Source organism: Eutrigla gurnardus (assembly GCF_963514095.1).
Source record: "Eutrigla gurnardus genome assembly, chromosome: 20".
Classification (NCBI taxonomy): Eukaryota; Metazoa; Chordata; class Actinopteri; order Perciformes; family Triglidae; genus Eutrigla; species Eutrigla gurnardus.
In genome coordinates, this window is record NC_139931.1 from 5668698 (window position 1) to 5685844 (window position 17147).

At 40.5% G+C, this 17147-nt stretch overlaps 2 protein-coding genes across 2 annotated transcripts; one reads left to right on the forward strand and one right to left on the reverse strand.

Annotated features, from left to right (window-relative positions):
• Nucleotides 1–274: 274 nt before the first annotated feature.
• natd1 (protein NATD1) lies at nt 275–3558 on the reverse strand. The gene is made up of 3 exons (XM_084037208.1): nt 3339–3558; nt 2344–2462; nt 275–1998 (listed from the first exon to the last, which is right to left on the reverse strand). The coding sequence occupies exons 1-3, from the start codon at nt 3445–3447 to the stop codon at nt 1882–1884; spliced, it is 345 nt and encodes a 114-aa protein (XP_083893334.1). The 5' UTR covers nt 3448–3558; the 3' UTR covers nt 275–1881.
• A 2837-nt stretch (nt 3559–6395) lies between these two features.
• LOC311030997 (myosin phosphatase Rho-interacting protein-like) lies at nt 6396–16461 on the forward strand. The gene is made up of 20 exons (XM_084037070.1): nt 6396–6771; nt 7001–7103; nt 7232–7367; nt 7677–7775; nt 8010–8066; nt 8156–8224; nt 8443–8532; nt 9352–9461; nt 9626–9897; nt 10133–10341; nt 10434–10541; nt 13391–13459; nt 13553–13700; nt 13977–14082; nt 14199–14355; nt 14517–14609; nt 14902–14988; nt 15345–15486; nt 15755–15846; nt 15976–16461. The coding sequence occupies exons 3-20, from the start codon at nt 7272–7274 to the stop codon at nt 16030–16032; spliced, it is 2061 nt and encodes a 686-aa protein (XP_083893196.1). The 5' UTR covers nt 6396–6771; nt 7001–7103; nt 7232–7271; the 3' UTR covers nt 16033–16461.
• The last annotated feature ends 686 nt before the right edge of the window (nt 16462–17147 follow it).

Here is a 17147-nt window from a genome sequence, read left to right on the forward strand (position 1 = left end):
CATTTCCTGTTTTTCTTTAAATTGGTAGTCTTTTGTAGGAAACAACGTTGTAAGTATTCAATTATCTCTCTGACTAACTGTAGTACTTATGTAATGTTTTTAACCGACTGCTTAAAAGTCTTTTGAGGTGGACATTAATATATTTTCCAAACAGTCATTGCTGCCATTTGGAGAATATGCACCCTAGAACTATGCAGTGGAAATATGTTTTTTTTTTTAAGTCAGCCATATGCATCTTTACCCATTTTGTCATAAGATACTTTGACATTGATAATGTGATGAGTATTATTTTATTTATGTAAAGACAACAAGAATAGAAAAAAGTCAAGCACAAAACAATATAACAAGAATTGGTACATTTTGGCAGAGTCCCCTGCCAGACATGTTTTTCTTCAAGAAAAGCACAAATAGAAACACAAAGAAATGAAATAATACATTGATCTATCAATAGGCTGTGTCACCTAAAGGAAAGTTTTACAAAGGGACGGTGGTTTAAATGAGCTAAGTGATTAAAGCAGATAAAGAGTCTGCCCTGCATGTTTATGTGTGTCCTGTTGAGTGTGTTTAGTAACCTGAGGTGTTTTTCTCCTCAACACTGAAGATTGTCAACAGCAAAAGCTCATAAAGAGCACAAAAAGGGAAACCACAGGTTTTTTCAGTTATTTTCTTCCATGATGACCTACATCGGATTTTAAAAGCAGACTTGTGGGTACAAGAAAAAAACAACAAATAAAAGCCACAGTGACAAAAACAAGCTTAAAAGCTTTGGTCATCCAGTGTTAATTTACTGAAAGACAGAACAAATAATGGTGGACAGCATACAATGTAAATGCCCTGAATATAATGGTGCCGTTTTTGAAATGCTGGTTTGAGCAGAGATACTTATCCACAGTAGTGTTGTACTACACAGTGACAAACTTTAGACCAAATCTATGACATTTGTGCAATATTTAACACATATAATGAAGAACACAATGAACTTTTCTTCAAAGTTGGATATCCTTAATTTGTGTTCTTTGGTTTACAAATCCCTGCACCTTTGACCAATCAATGTTTCTAGCGGGAGTGGGAGTGGAACAGAGTGGAACCAAACAATGGAACCAAATTGAAATTTTGGGGAAATAAATTCAAAATGCAAATTCTATATATTTTTGTCATTACCCAGTACCCACCATATGTATCCATATACATCTCTGCATTTACCTAGACAAAAACGATTCAAAGATCTTTTTAGCATTTGCAATCTACCAAATTAGCATTTCAGCCTCAATAAACACTATTTCTAGGAGATATGAGGAACACAAATAGAAAGAAAATAACAAAGTCAAAGAGTATCAAAAGGGGGTTGAAATAGAAAAGTAATCACCGTTTGACTATCAGTGAAGCCACCATTGCTTCTGTCCAAACTATCAAGGAGAAAGACACCCAAATTGGTAATCTAGTAGAGCTGCTCACATCCAGTGAGTCCACAGGAGGACAGGAAATATGCAACATAAGATTTGACTCGCATCTGTTCTCATTACAGGCCTGGCCCTGGCTTCCAGTCAGAGATGGGTACACATCCTGAATGTTTCTGTCTGAGGTAACAGGCTTCAGCTTTGGTTAATTTATTTGCTCATGTTGTTACAAGTAGTGACCAGCTGACTCACTTCCTGGTTCTGGTGAGTGTGTATTCCCGTGTTACTGACCCGTAGACCCAATGTTCAGCTCACAGACCTCTTTGCCGTGAGATCAGTTGTCATCAGGAGTCACTCAATGTCATGTTTAACAATGCCTGGAAGGTCCTTTGTTGTTATGTCAGCCTGTGACTCCACACCACGATGACACACAGTATTTATTCCTTGGGAGTCTCTTTCTCTTCTCTGTCGGAGCCATGTAGGGTCATTGATATATATGTTCAAAGTACTGAGGTTGAGGATTTTCCTTGACATATTTCTGAATGTACCAGCAGGTCAGGTGGGCTTTCAGGTCCTCTTCCACCACAAAATCCATGGCTGCCTGCCATCACAAGGAGCATTACATCGCATTTAAACAGTCCTGACATGTCTTAATCACTAGTGAAGTCATTATAATAAGATATTCATTTTTCATAATCAATTAAGGCTGCTAATCATTAGTGTAATCTGGGTTCTACATATATTACAATACAGTCTATGATGGGTTTTTTTTCTATATACAATAGCCAACAAAATTCAAAGCACTTTATAATGATTAGAAATTATGATCAAATGTTTATGGTTCAAATATTACAGATTTGGCCTTTAATAAATAAACAGAAAGAAAAAAGCTCTCTCTTTTCTGAGGCAGATAAAGATACATAAAAATAACCTTTATGAGTTTTACCTTGGCCAGGTGTTTGGCTATTCCTCTCCCTCTGTAAGCATCCGGAACTTCGGTGTGTTGCAAGTCCACAGTTTTCTTCCCAACATATTCATACAGAAGAACTGCCCGATCATGAGATCCTGAGGGCAGAGAGGTCATAGTGTGTGGTTGTGTTATCTCCAACCAAACCCAGTTTCCTACAGCTTACCAAAATAAACAACCCCCAGTTCTGTAGGGGATCCTAATAATACACAATGATCTATAAGGCGAGGCATACATAGTTTCCCTCAGTGAGCTTTGAATCACCTCAAAACAAGAGGTTTGATACCATGTGATGTAATGTGATGTCAACAGCCTATAACTTAGAGAGAAAATAATACATTGCCTTGGCACGCACACACAACACTTGTCACGTAGGACAAAAATGACCTTTTTGCTGTGAACACATCTCACACACCTAAATCATAGATTATCTAAAATAATCCATAATTCCATAAAACTTGATGAACCTGATCTGAACACGTACACAATGTTAAAAACCCTGTGTTTTAGATTTTAAGATATTATTCATACAAAAAAACAAATTATAATTTGTTTTTTGTATGAATAACTGACAAGGTTGGGGATAAGAACACAGTTATTATTCGGGAACGCCTAGAGTAATGATTGAAAGGCATTAATGTCTGACTGGACGCTTTTAAATGTTTCATATTTGACTTCAGGAGTGGAAGGAAGAGAATGTTTCCGGAAAAACAAGCTGGTTAAGTTACAAGAAATTCAGCAGCTGTAGTTTGACCAAGAAGCATCGTCGTCTGTTCGGTTACTAACACGATATAATATCGGAACTAAGGCGTGACATCCCGATTACGTGCAATGAATAACGCCTCTGTCTCCGAAACGGCAGCTGTAATTATCAATAAGGACACGACGACGATGTTGGCAGCAAGAAAAGCTGCCCAAACCTCTGAGCTAGCATTAGCCAGCTAGCATGCTAATGTTTACATGTTTGGACTTACCATTTAGTCTTATGACGAACTGCCGACGTTTTTTATCGTGTTCCACTTGGATCTGAGCGTTGTTTGCGTCGAAGACATTTGGCTGTGCCGCCTGTGCTGCCTGTGCCATAGTCTCTTGCTACAGTTGCCGATTACTGCGATGCTACTCTGCAGCGTCGCTAACCAGAAATGGCTACATGAAATGAACGGTGAAAGCAAAACACCTCGTCCAACGAAATCAGCTGTGAGGTCACGTGACGTCCAGCCAATCGACGCCGGTGTTGTCAGAGACGAGACAACAGTGGAGATGTAAAAAAATTTTTTAGTGACCATTACACACGATTATAACAGCGTTATTCTGTATATGTTACGTTATAGAAACGTAGGAGTGTGAACATTGAGATCGACCATAAACGTCTCACATGCAGCGTTCAAGTCACCTGGGAAAACAGAAAGCGTCTGTAAAATCTAGTTTTTTTCGATTGTAATGTTGGGTAGTGTAGTTTATGGTCTAGGTTTGACAAAGAAACACCCATTTGGGAGGGACAATAATTACTAAATGGTCAGAATAGTCTTCAGAGCTGTTGGTTTTAGTATTAAAGGCAAAATGTCTCTGTTTGCTGTTGGTTCATAAGCTGTTTCTTTTGATATACTTTAATCTTCCATCTCATTCTGCTGCTTTACAATTTTTTGTGACACACAATAAATTGGCTAATTAGTGCTTTTATTCAAACTAGTTGTGTATCTAAATCGTTTTAGATAGTTCAGGCCAGGTCACAGCTCACAGCTGTCATCAGCATAGCAACAGTCAGCACCTAAGTCTTCGCTGTTGGACATGAGTTCATGTGTTTTTCTCCACTACTGTTATGAATTGTACTCATATTAGTTAAAAAGTGCATTATTGACATTTGTAGTGATTCTAGACATTGTATGCAGCCATATCAAGATCACTAAAATTACAGTGAAGTAATCCTGTTAAGCTGTTGGCTTAATCCTCTAAAACTCGAATGGAGTTTGTCAACCCTGCATAGGATTAAGTGTGTGTGTGTGTGTGTGTGTCTTTGGGACACTATTGTATAGACCTGGTTGTGGTTTGTTCTCTCTGGTTTTTGCCAGAGTGAGAGCTAGCGCACTTCTTTTGCAGATGGATAACACTGTCAGGCAGAAATTCTCACGTTTATTTGACTAATCTCATATAGTGTTTTTTCATCGTACTTCTGAAAATGATGTCCAAAGCGCCACGGTAAGTCAGCATTATCTATCTGTGTATCTGATACCTATTAGGGGATCATTGCCTTTATAATTTTTTTGGGTTGCACTGAGCATAACTTCTTATAAAAAAAACATACATGCAGTATCCTCATATGGAAGGTGAAACATTGAATACATTAATAGCTTCATAACTAGAAGGGACAGTGAGCACGTTCAATTCTTTATGGATAAAAGTGTGTTTTTTCCTGTTTTGTACCTGAAAATGAACAGTTTTATGACAGTTAATTCTCTCTTTTTGTAATGTGAGAGAGATGTTTTCTGGTATAGATTAACACTTTTACTTTTTTTTTATTACTTTTTTTACTTTTACATTACACTCACATGGCTGCCAAATCAAGTTAATGTTTCAAGATACTATAACTAACTCTGGGCAGTAATACGTTTAAATCACTCCTCCAAATATAACAGAAAAAGAATATGTTGCAGCAGGTGTTAAACCACCAATTATGATTTTCAGCCGTGGGCTGATTTGGGAAAGTTCTTGTTGATTTGTGAGGATAAAGAACACATAAATTATCAATAATGTCTACATCTTTGAATATTGCCAAATAAAATGTAATGATAACTTCACAACCCTGACTAAATACTTGTTTTCTGATAGTGCAGGATGACAGGATCATTTATGCTTGACTGTCTTAATCTGATCTATACCAGGTGGCATGAGACCCTGGTAAACTCTAAGACCAAAACACCTGCAAAGAAGACAGGGGGGAAGGTAAGTGCACTCACTTCAGAAAAGTTTGGTTATTTATTACATTTGCAGATGATTACCGTCACCAAGTATTCAGTGCCTTGCATTTATCAATTCAGCATTTATTCTTATATATATATTAAGTGTCATGAGGATTAGGCAACATGTGAACTTTACAAAATGACTTACTTTACATTTTCATTCCTCTGTAATTCTTATTAATTGTAATAATTTCCCCCTGCATTCCAGGATTCTGCATTGTTGGAACAGAGCACATGATAAACAAGATATGAGACAATATTTATCATGATCCTACCTTCCAGTTTATAATGAACACATTGTTATAAGATCCTTTTGATTTTTTTTTTAGGAACAAATTGGGACTCGGCTGAATTTGACAAATTTGTTCAGTCAATGTTTTGCTGTTTTTTTTGTATCATTGCTGAAAAAAAATCCCATTTTAATTTGTTTTGAAGCTCACTGGCATACTTTACTAATACGCTTTTAAGGGGTTTGAACTACAGCATTGTACTGTGCAACAACTTCCCCTTCTTCCAGCAGGAGCGAATGCCAGCTGTGTATCTAAACTATATGAAGAACGTTGTGTGTTGTTTATCTAACATGGATGCAATTTCCTCAAAATGGGTGTGCATGCATTCGGTTATATTTATGATGCCATTAATGGCTGGAGATCAAGTCAATGCATTTACAACCTGCACAGCCCGCTAAGTCAGGACTCTTCGAGCCTCCTCTAATTGATTTCTCTGCCTTGCAGTCCGGCCACAGATTGATGGCCTCTGCAGTCACTGAGCCTCCACCTCGACAGACCGGAATTAACCGCCTATGTCTGATGACTTTCCAATGCTCAAGTGTAATTAAGTTCAAGTGTGTGTGTCCATGATCACAGTGTCGGTCAGATGGTACTTAAGCAAATTAAGAGCTCTTTTGAGGATTAGACGGTTCTCTCCAGTGGTGATTGGATTGTATGTGTCAGAGAGTCCATGTTGGGATGGGGGTGAGCAGGAGGAGCGATGTTTGATATTTAAATTAATCATCCTCAAAACTGGAAACCATTCAGAACTTTATACCTACAAGTCTGTCTTTTTGTGACTTCCTAGACACTCACTGTTGCCTTCTTTTTCTATCTCCCAAAGGAACCAGCAGCACAAACACTACCTGCATCTAGTAGAGGTAAACAGGCCGGCAGCAGTTCGAATAAAACCAGCGCTAGTTATGGAAGGAGCAACAGCCTCGGCAGCAGAGGCAAGGATTCAGCTGCTGGCGGCAGTAAGGCTGGCAGTTTGAAAAGAGGTAGCCTCAGCCACCAAGACAACCAGGGTACCAAACCAGCATCTCGCCCATCCCGACCAGCTTTCCGCCTCTGCAGCAGCCGGAGCTTTTCCTCCCTCCACACCACCTCCCTCACTGCTGCTCCGTTCAAGAGAAGCAGCCGCTCTCTCAGCAGACTCGACCAAAGATCCCCTGGAGATGGTAATTTCATTTATGCTTAATTTATGTTGGTTTATTTATAGCGAGTATAGTATTGTTTTTTTATTATTATATTTATGGATGTATTTTCTTAAGTTGCAACACAGCAAAGTTGTTGAATTTATACAGATGCTCTAAATATTTTGTAAGAAAGAAATCATAAATATCACCCAAAAGTTTTCTTATTTGTTTTATATACAGTTTTATTTCTTCTTTACTGCTGTCTCTTCAGATTCAGACCATTCCGTTTCAAGTTCACAAATCATTGAAGGACAAGCAGCAGAAAAGAAAGAACTGAATTCTGGCCCGCCGTCCTCCTCTGAGGAGCAAATCAGGTATTTCCGAAGCTCCTGGATTTTTCTATGGTTGCTTTGTGAAATTATTTTATTATACTTTTTTTTCAAATTAAATATAAAATCATTGGTTTTGTCAATCTGTGCCATTTATGTTTCCATCATTAAAGGGAAAACAAAGACCAGTGTCATGATGATCAAGCTGAGAAAATGAAAACAAGCAGCTCCTCTGAGCCGCTGGAGTCTTCCTCCTCTTTGGTTTCCACCAGTGCATGTCATCATCACTGCAACAAAGTAAAGAAACAGGTACTTTTACTGAGTATTTGTGAATACATATTGAAGTTACTCTTAACTGCTGCTGTCTGTGCCAATCAGCATGACACCTTTGCTATGCTGCAAATATTGTTGACTTAAAAGTCAAATTAATGAATTCATCTGGTGCCATGAACTCCACACCAGGTTGGTTTTAGAGCCATAATGTCAGTCTCAGCGGCTACCCTAGCTTCAACATGACATGAGTGTGGTAGGACACAGAGTTTGCAGAGAAGATGATTTGTAAAACAAGTATAAAAACAGAGAGATTAGGCTGCAGTTATGCCCTCTTTTCTGTGGCAGGAGTTGAAACGCTCTGCTCCTGACGTCTCACAGTCGTCACTCCCTCGTCACCAACGGCGCAAATCCCTCGAGTGCAGAGATGTTGAGCCCTCTGCTATCGTGAGTCTGATCATGACATGTTCTCACAAAAGTTTGAGATTTTCTTTTAATAATATTTAAATCAACATGTCTCATCGTGTTTGAGCTGGCCGGTTGTTAAGCTGTATAAAAACAAATTGATCACATCTAAATAAGAATTGATGATGTGCATCATTAAAGTAATACATACAATTTGTGGATTATATTATATGCAGTATTTATTATGGCACATAAGATGCTTTGCTTCTTCTTCAGCCCGACCCATTCAACTTTAAGAAAGGATGGATGATGCGGGAGGACGCATCTGGACAGGTGAATTGGTCGCGGCACTGCCAAATTTCAGAAACAGTGGCATTAAAGGTCTGACAAGCTAATAATCTCGTGCACTGTTCTGCTTATAGTGGCAGAAACACTGGTTTGTGCTGACTGACCAAATCCTGAGGTTCTACAAAGATTCAATAGCTGAGGAGGTGTGCTGGTATTCTCTTGTTAAATAAAATAAATACATATGTAACATGTACGAAGAAGCTAATATGTCTGTTAAATATGCATGTCGGTATGGAAATTGATCTTAGCAAAAAGTATTCATGACCCAGACATATGATGCTCAACGTTGACTGTGAGTGAATGTCTGAATAGAGGTTTATGTTACAGATAAGCTCTCTTGTTTACTGATTGTTCATTTCAGGCAGCCGATGTGGACGGTGAGATAAACTTGTCCACGTGTTTTGACATCAAAGACTATCCAGCTCAGAAGAACTGTGGTTTTCAAATCCATGTGAGTTCAATAACTGCTCAAATGTATAGTCAAACAAATGAGTAATGCATATAGTGCAAGTCTGATAACATATCGTGAAGAAGTTTTTGTATTTAAAAAACAGTCCTCTAGATTTTGGTGCTGAAAAAGAAAAGACCAGCAGCTCATTTGTGACTGTGCTCATGACTCGTGAGATATTTCTTTTGAGACAAATATGAACCAGGGTACCTTTGTTTATTCTCTCTGCTGCGTTGCACTTGTACCAAGGTTGGTTTGAGTTTGTGTCACTCAGTTGTTTATGTTGTTAAACTTGTGATGGTCTTAATTTCTGGAGTAGCGCAGAAACAAGTCTCCATTGTGGTCTCCATCGTAGCTTGTGTTTGAGGAGCGGTGTCCTCCTTTTACGTCACAGTTAATTTGTGACAAAACGAGTATTCTCTGCAAACTCCACTCTTCATTTTGTGAAGTATTTATTTATCTTCATCTTAGCAATCTTAGCTGGATTTCCCTTGATCTGAAGGCAAAAATGCTAAAATGTTAATGTAACACACTGTTTCATGGAGGTTTGAGTCTCTTATCATTGTTCTTTGGGTAACTTCAGTGAAAAAAGATATTGTTGTCATTTGCCTGCTCTCACAGTGTATTGTTGGGAAATGTTGAATGGATACCTGATGCAGCAATTTCCAAAAAAACAACCATATAGCATATTAAATTAAGAAAATTCATTTTACATGCATGGTGGGTAGTCAAGTCAAGTTTCTTTGTAATCCAATATTTTAGATAAACCATGAGAAGATATTAATACACAACATAAATACATAAATATTTCTGTTTCCACAGACCAGAGATGGAGTCTACACACTCTGTGCTATGACCTCTGGGATGAGACGCAACTGGGTCCAAGCAGTGCTGAAGAATGTGAGGCCCAGTCCCGTGCCTGATGTCACTAGGTAAAAAAAAAAAAAAAAAAGTTGTGTTAGAAGGGCTGCATAATTTCATACTGATGTCATTGAGAATTTACATTGTGAAGTACCTTTACTCGTTCTAAGCTATGGTTGTTCTATGGCTCTAGATTAAGCATGCATGGTGTAAATAAGTTTGTCGTTTCTCACAGCTCCCTTTCAGACTCGCAGTCAGCTGAGTGTCTGGAGAAAGCTGAACACCCAGACAGCTTTTTGCAAGAGCACAAAACCAGCGACTGTGCAAAGGAAACACATCAGCAGCAGAAAGAACAGGAACTCAAACTGCAGCCGGAGACGGAGCGGCGTTCTGCTGATGGAAGCTCTGCTCCGCCTATGATCGCCTCCTCTCATCCGTCCTCCCCAGTCTCACCCTCTGGCTCCTCGGCACCGGCTCCCAGCAGTCCTCCACGGCAGGTGGAGGAGGGTGAGTTGTTTTTTTTAGTAACTGATTTTTGAATTAAAGGCAAACAAAAATAATTGTATGTGTGATTGTAAACTGCTGCTCATATCAAGAACCTGCTTGAATATTAATGGTTGCTCCATGGAGGGAAAATACACAGTGTCTAAATATTGTAACATTTATCTCATTGTACGTCATTATTTTCTGTGTACAACCTTCTGTGGCCAAGGTGTGACAGAAGCATCATTATGTGTTGAAGGAGCTGGAAGCGACAGCTGTACATCCACAACAATGCTGTCAAATGTTGAGTGTTTAGATGAACATTCACATATGCCGAGTGAAATTGAGCAGAGTCGGCAGCAAGTTAAAACCACACCCCGCAGCGAGGAGCAACAAGTGTCGATAAACGTCACTAACGAGAAGGATCAATTGCCACGTGAGCAGCAAACTGGGCAACTTGTCACAGAGGTGAGATTATGTTTGAGTTTGTGTGTGTACATGAACGCATAAACAAATGAATACCTGTTTTGTGTGACGGTTTTATTACTATTTCTCTACAGCTGGAACAAACACAGAAGGAATTGTGTCGACTGCAGCAGTTAAACAGGAATCTTCAGGGTGAGCTGCAAGAGAGAGGAAGGCGTTCAAAAGAAAGGGTTCGTCCACAGGTATAATATAGACACTCTAACATGTAAAATAGCATTCAAGCAAGCACAGTTTGTCCTAGTTACAGCTCACTGTTGTTCTGTAGAAAGATCTTCTCTCAAACTCCACTTCATCTTCGGAACAAGCACTTGCTTTACTACGACTGCAGAAGATGAACAATGACCTCCGCTCTGAGATGGAGGCTCAAACTAGGAGCCAGGAGGAAGCCAGGGAAGATGAACTACGGCGAAGGGTAGATCTATTAGCTCAACAAGCACAGTTGCTGGTCACAGGTGATGCCACAGCACTCGCACAAGCCCATCTGGAGCAAGACCGCCAGCTTTTTCGTGAGCAGCAGATGGAGTGGGAGGGTAGCGTGGCCTCCTTGAAGTCTCAGCTGACTGCCAGTGAGGAGCAGAAGAGGGAGGCTGAGGCGCGCTTCACACAGCTGCAGCAGGAGTTGCAGAGTTACCACAGTCTCCAACAGGAGGCTGATAAGTTACACAAACATCTCCAAGAGGTGACGACTCAACTTCAAGCTAACGAGGAAGCGCAGGCTCAGAAAGAGGCTCGCCTGCAGAAGCACCTCATGCTCCTGCAAGCGAGTCAGGACAGAGAACGGAGGAGCTTGGCCGCTAGCCTGGCACAGGCAGAGCAACACTCACGAGACCTTCAGGAGAGACTGGACAGAGCTGAGCAGCAGGTAGATAGCCTGACGAAGACTGAGACCTGGACCAGGAACATTGAGGAAGCGCAACAAGAGCTTCAAGATGAGCTAACGTGTACTGTATCTGCCGTGCAGAAACTTCAAGAAGAAAGAGAACAGCTTGACCGTCGCTGTCAAGATCTGCAGAACCAGTTGTATGAGGCAGATGGGGAGGTGAGCAGGCTGCAAAGTCGCTTGAAAACCGATGAAACGCAATACTACAATCTTGAGCACTCATACGAGAGAGTGAGTGAGGAACTTCAGCTGGCCTTAGGGACAGTGCAGCAAAAGGAGTCTGAAGCACAGGACATGCGAGAGGGCTACGAGAGACTCCTGGACAGGAAGGAGCAGGAGCTGAGTGAAGTTTTGCTGAAGATGGAATTCTTAGGAAACAGTCTGGAGGAGACAGAAGTGAAGCTGAATGACGTATTGAAAGGGGGCACCTCTGTCTGCTCTCAGCTGAAGGATGAATCCTCAGAGCCAACTCAGCCAAACGTCACTGTAAACGATGACAGCCCAAAAGCAACAGACAGTAGCCAGTTGTCGAACAGCTCAGATGCAGTTGAACATGCAGTAGACGACTCGGAACGTTTTATTTCTGAGATCCAGATACTTGAAACCAAGCTTTATGTAACCGAGGAGAAGCTGAGGGACATCATGCAAAGACTGGAGGAGCACCAGGGTCTCAGCTGCCAGGACCCCCACCTTTGCTCCCAGCTCACTCAGAGCCGAGCCACTGCCCAGCACCTCAGTCTGCTGCTTCACAGTCAGGCCAAGCAGAGCCAGCGCTTCGCACTGGAGACCGAAAACTGCTGCAGGATGTTGGTCGGTAGGTTTCAGGTTGCACAGAACATCATACAAGGCTGCAGAGAGTGGCTCCAAGGCACTCCACTTAAAATGACTGACTTTGAGAAGCAACTGGCCACGGCCGCTGCCTGCCTTCAGCAAGGAGAGAAAGACGCAGAGAAACAGCAGCATGAATCACACAATGCCGGCAAAGGAGAAGAAAAGATACTCAATGATGAGATGCTAGCTGAAGCTGAGAGCAACATCAGTGCTAAAAGTAAACCCATGAATACATTACCCTCAGAGGATGAGGTGGAAAGTGTTGGGAAGTGTTTAAGGAGGGAAGTATTTGTTGTAGAAAAAATGTTGTCTGTCCTTCGGATTCAACATGGCACTGGGCAACTATCGTTAGCGCCAAGAGAGGATGAAGGGGATTTGGCACACAAGTACAAAAGCATAATCTTGCAAAGAATCACCTTGAAAACAGAAAAGGGGACTCTCTCTGGGAGAGCAGAATGTGACAACAGTGTACGTTTAGAGAGGGCCATCGGTGGAGTCTGTGCTGAAGCGGAGCTCATTTATGCCGCCTTTAAAATTCAGCAGCAATATGAGAGCATGACTCAAGTAACTAATGAAGAAGTGGAGCTTCAAAGGAAGAGTCTGGCAGATATCAATCCCCCAGAACTGGCTCCTTATGAGGAGCAAGTGCAGGGAGAAGGTAGAGATTCAGAAGGAGCTGCTAAAGGAGTCGAAAAGGATGAATCTGATGTCCAAAAGATGGAGGCAGAGAAAGAACCAGAGTGGTTAGAGAGACTTCTATCCCGGCTGCAGAGAAGGGCTAATTTCCTACACCAACTCTGCCAGGAGTTTTCTGAGTGTAGCGTGGATGCTCACTGGGAAAATGCTTCTGCAGCTGACTTGAATTGGATGCAGGAGCAGGCAAAGTTGATTTATTTGTCAGACAGGCTGCACACAGATTTAGAGCAGCAGCAAAGTGAGGTGTTACAGGAGGAACTGCAAGCTCTGTGTGAGGATCAGAGGGATGAGCAGGAGGCTTTGAATGACACCTTATGTCAGCTTCAGGAGGACAACAGTGTGTTAAGAGAAGAACTACAACGTGCAGAGCAAAAGATGATATCCGTAGAGACCGGGAACCAGAGACTCCTGGAAGACCTACAGAAAATCAAAGTTAATCACGAGGAACAGATGAAAAAACTGGAGATGGAGTTTCAAGAGAAGATGAGGGACCTGCAACAGATCCATGAAGAAGAGATGAAACACTTGCATGGTTTTTACACCAAGTCTACTAAAGAGAAACAGACCAAAGGCTACTCGGAGACGCCTGCTTTCACAGAAAGTTCCTCCTCCCTACCAGACCAGACTGTAACGCCAGCAGGTGGTGCAGCAGCCACGAGAGAGGCTTACCAGAAAGACCTTGAAAAACTTGAGGTAACGGAGACCTTAATCCTTTAGCAAATAGTCAGTTTCAATTAGTATTTTTTTGATATTGAATAGAGAACCTTTTTTTCATTTGCAATATAGTCATCCTGCGATCAAGGTTTCGCTGCTATGGAGGAAATGCACAAGCAGATGATAGGTGATCTACAGCAGCAGCATCAGATGGAGATGTCGGCACTTCTAAAGGACAAAAACAAGCTGCTGCAGGAAGAGACAGCTGCCACAATGGCAGGTAAATGTCTTTTAGCAAGGAGTCCTAAAAAATAAAAGCCCTGCTCTAACAATCATTGATTGAAAAATCATTAATAACAATGGATAAAGGAACTTCCAGCTGGTTGGACAGCATTAGTTGCAGATTTGTTTTTTAGATGAGCAATTTATGAGTTCAGCAAAAACAAGATTTAAGAGTTACTTTACAAGAAAGACGTTAGTTGAAGATGAACAGAAATGAACTCAGAAGGTAACAATGGTGAACAATTATACTTTAAGCTGCCATATATCTCTACAGCCATCGTAGCGATGAGGAGAGCCCATAAACAGGAGCTGGAGAAAAGCCGACAGTCTCAGCACAAAAAGGAGAGCGCTGACATCACACAACTGCACATCGAATATGAGTGAGTGACTACTGCTGCTACTTTTACAGCGTTAGTTTTTTTTCCACCAAATGTCTTTTGCTTCCTCCTAGCACAGTTCCGGTAGCATCACATGAGCTTCTGCTTTGCCTCTGCAGGAAGGAGATCCAGTTGATGCATAAGGAGCTGGAGGTGTTGTCGGTGCAGCACACTCAGAGATGCCTGGAAAACTCCAAGCTGAGCCAGGAGCTGCAGGACGAGAGACAGTTCTTGATGCAGTGTCAAAAAGAAAACCAGGAGCTCAAAAATAAACAGGTACAATCATTCTCTTTTTCACAAAAGATAACTGAGTATTCTTCATTTGCATTCAATTAACACATCCACATCTTAATAGTATGAACAGTGTGTTTGTGTATTTCTCAAGGCTTTTATAAAATGTATCATCTTTTCCCTCCGTCCCTTGTTGTGCCTTTAAGAGAGAGACAGATGAAATGTCTCAGCTACATTTATCGCTCAATGGGAAACAGTCACATGTTGCCCCTCAAGTAAACGACTTCTATGAGATGGAGGTAAGTATCTGGAAAACAGGGAATTCAACCTTTATTTGTCCCACATCATAAATTCTCAGGAAGAAGAAAGTAGTGACGTTATATTTTCAGTAAAACTGTCTTTATCTTTGATAAGGTTAGTTTTGAGTGTACAAATACATACGTGTGTATGTTCTGGAAAGAAAAGGAAAAGATATAATGATATCATTCCATGCATTTATAGTAAATATTTTCATGTATAATCCAGTCTGCTTTATTATAACACACAACATATAAACAGTAACATATTGTATTGATGTACTTCCTGTTACAGGTGATTCTGCGAGCGAGGGAGGCAGAAATGCAGTTTCTCAGACAGGAAGCTCGTTCTCTCAGGGATGAGTTGAAAATTGCTCGAATGGTACTGAAATCTCATTAAAACTTCTGATCTTCTAATCTTGCTAGACTACAAGAATACATCGGAAAAGTAATATTTAGAGAATGTTTTCCTGTGTTCACACTTGAAAAACATGATTTTGCATTTAATTACTGAAATTAGTGAATGAGGATTCATTAATTATTACTTTACTAAATGTCGGCACATCGGTCTGGATTATTCCATTTACTTTTTACCTAAAGATTGAGGCATAGTAAAACTATGGGATTCAGTCAACTTGATAAAGGCAGCTGCATACGTTTTAACACAATGTACTGTTTTATAAAGGATGCAATTGTAAAAAGTTACACATTTAAACATGTTATTTCTGTGGGAAACAGGACAAAATATACGTCCAGAACAAGCTCAAAGCCCTCTATATGAACAGCAAGGATGAAGCCCATCGTGAAGTCAACAAACTCTGGGAAGATGTCAAGTTCGCCACTTGGTCTCCAGGCAGAGAGGCTCCTCAACAGAGCCCCGGTGAGACACTTTTCACATTCTGGAGAAGAATGATACCACCTCACATCTATAGAGTGAAATATGAACAGCAGCCAGTTAGCTTAGCTCAGCACAAAGACTGGAAACTAGGTGAAACCTGGCTCTGTCCTAAGACAACAAAACACTTAACAGCATCTCTCGATCTCCTCTAACGCTCGTCAAGTGAGCTAATAATATGTGTATCTCTCAAAATGTAGAACTACTCCTTTAATTCTCTCTCTTTCTGTCTGTTTTAATCTCATTTTCTCAGAGGACACTGTGACGAACACAAGTAATGCTGCTTTTCCGAAGAAAACTAAAAAATCATCTCTCACACGTCAGATCAGAGGACTGAGATCAAAGGTAACCCTTTTAAACCCTCACCTCGGGCTCAGAGTGAAGTGTTTTAATTAGTACCACAACCACAGATTGATATCTTTCACTCTTTCTTTTATCTCTTATTTTTGGTTTCCATGTGCGCTCGGCTTGCAGAGCTTAAAAGAAGGCCTTTCTGTCCAAGAACGAATGAAGTTGTTTGAGTCATCCTGATCCGGACAAGATGAGCAGGTGGAATCTGTAGTTCAGAGTCAAACTGCTGTTTGGTGAGTGCAGTTTGAACACAGAAGATGTATCTCTGTCCATCATGTGTTACTCTTGTTGATACACAATATGTGTTCTATTATATGTAACTTTTTAATGTGTAAAATGTTTATATGTTGTTTGTGTCCGAGAGGGAGAGAGGGAAAGAAACATCATAATGCCACTAGAGGGAGCAACAAACATATTTTAAATATTCCAAAAAGGAAATATGGTACATTGCCTAGTGTGATTTATAGTCACAATATCTGCGTTTTCATTGAAATTACTGACTGTGTTGCATCAATTTTTATGTTAGATGTAGCATAATACAACATTTACTCTCCCAGCATACATTACTTCTGAAATAGATGTGATGCCAGTATAGCTGTATCTGTTTTTTAAATAAACAATAATATTTTAGCTGAAAATGGGCAATCATTTTAGGACGGTTACTATTATTTATTTTTTATCAATATATGAAAATGTAATTCCTGGCATAATTCAGTTATGTTAATTCAGACGATAAATTATATGTCAACCGTGACGCATTGTTTATGTTTCCACCAGAAGTATGCTGTAAATATATAGTCTTTATTGTCCAGAGATTTGTTTTTCGCAGCCAGTACATGTTTCTCACAGAAACATACAAAGAAAAATACACTTGGTCACATCTATACAAATATTCATGAACATTAAAATACATCTTCAGTTGTGGTTCTCATCAGGGGAAATAAATATGAAAGAGAAAGTCTCCCGCGTGTGGATGAGAATCTAAAACCCCCCAAAAAAGAAAAAAAAAAACAGTGTCAATATTTGCTTAATTTGGTAATTGGTTGGAAGTTCATTGGTTGGAATTGTTTGGTTGAATGGAACATAATAAGACAGTGTGAGGCCTGGATGTCTGGTCAACATAAAACTGAACCAAGAGCTCTGCTTTTGTAAACACGCAGTGACAGCGTGCGACACAGCGTCAACCTGATCTCTCAGGAGCCCAGCGGTAAACGAGCAGGGTGGTTCAGGAAAACATTGGTGTCCGTTCGCTGTCAAGGGACCACACATACAGTACAGTGCCTCATCAGTGGAGC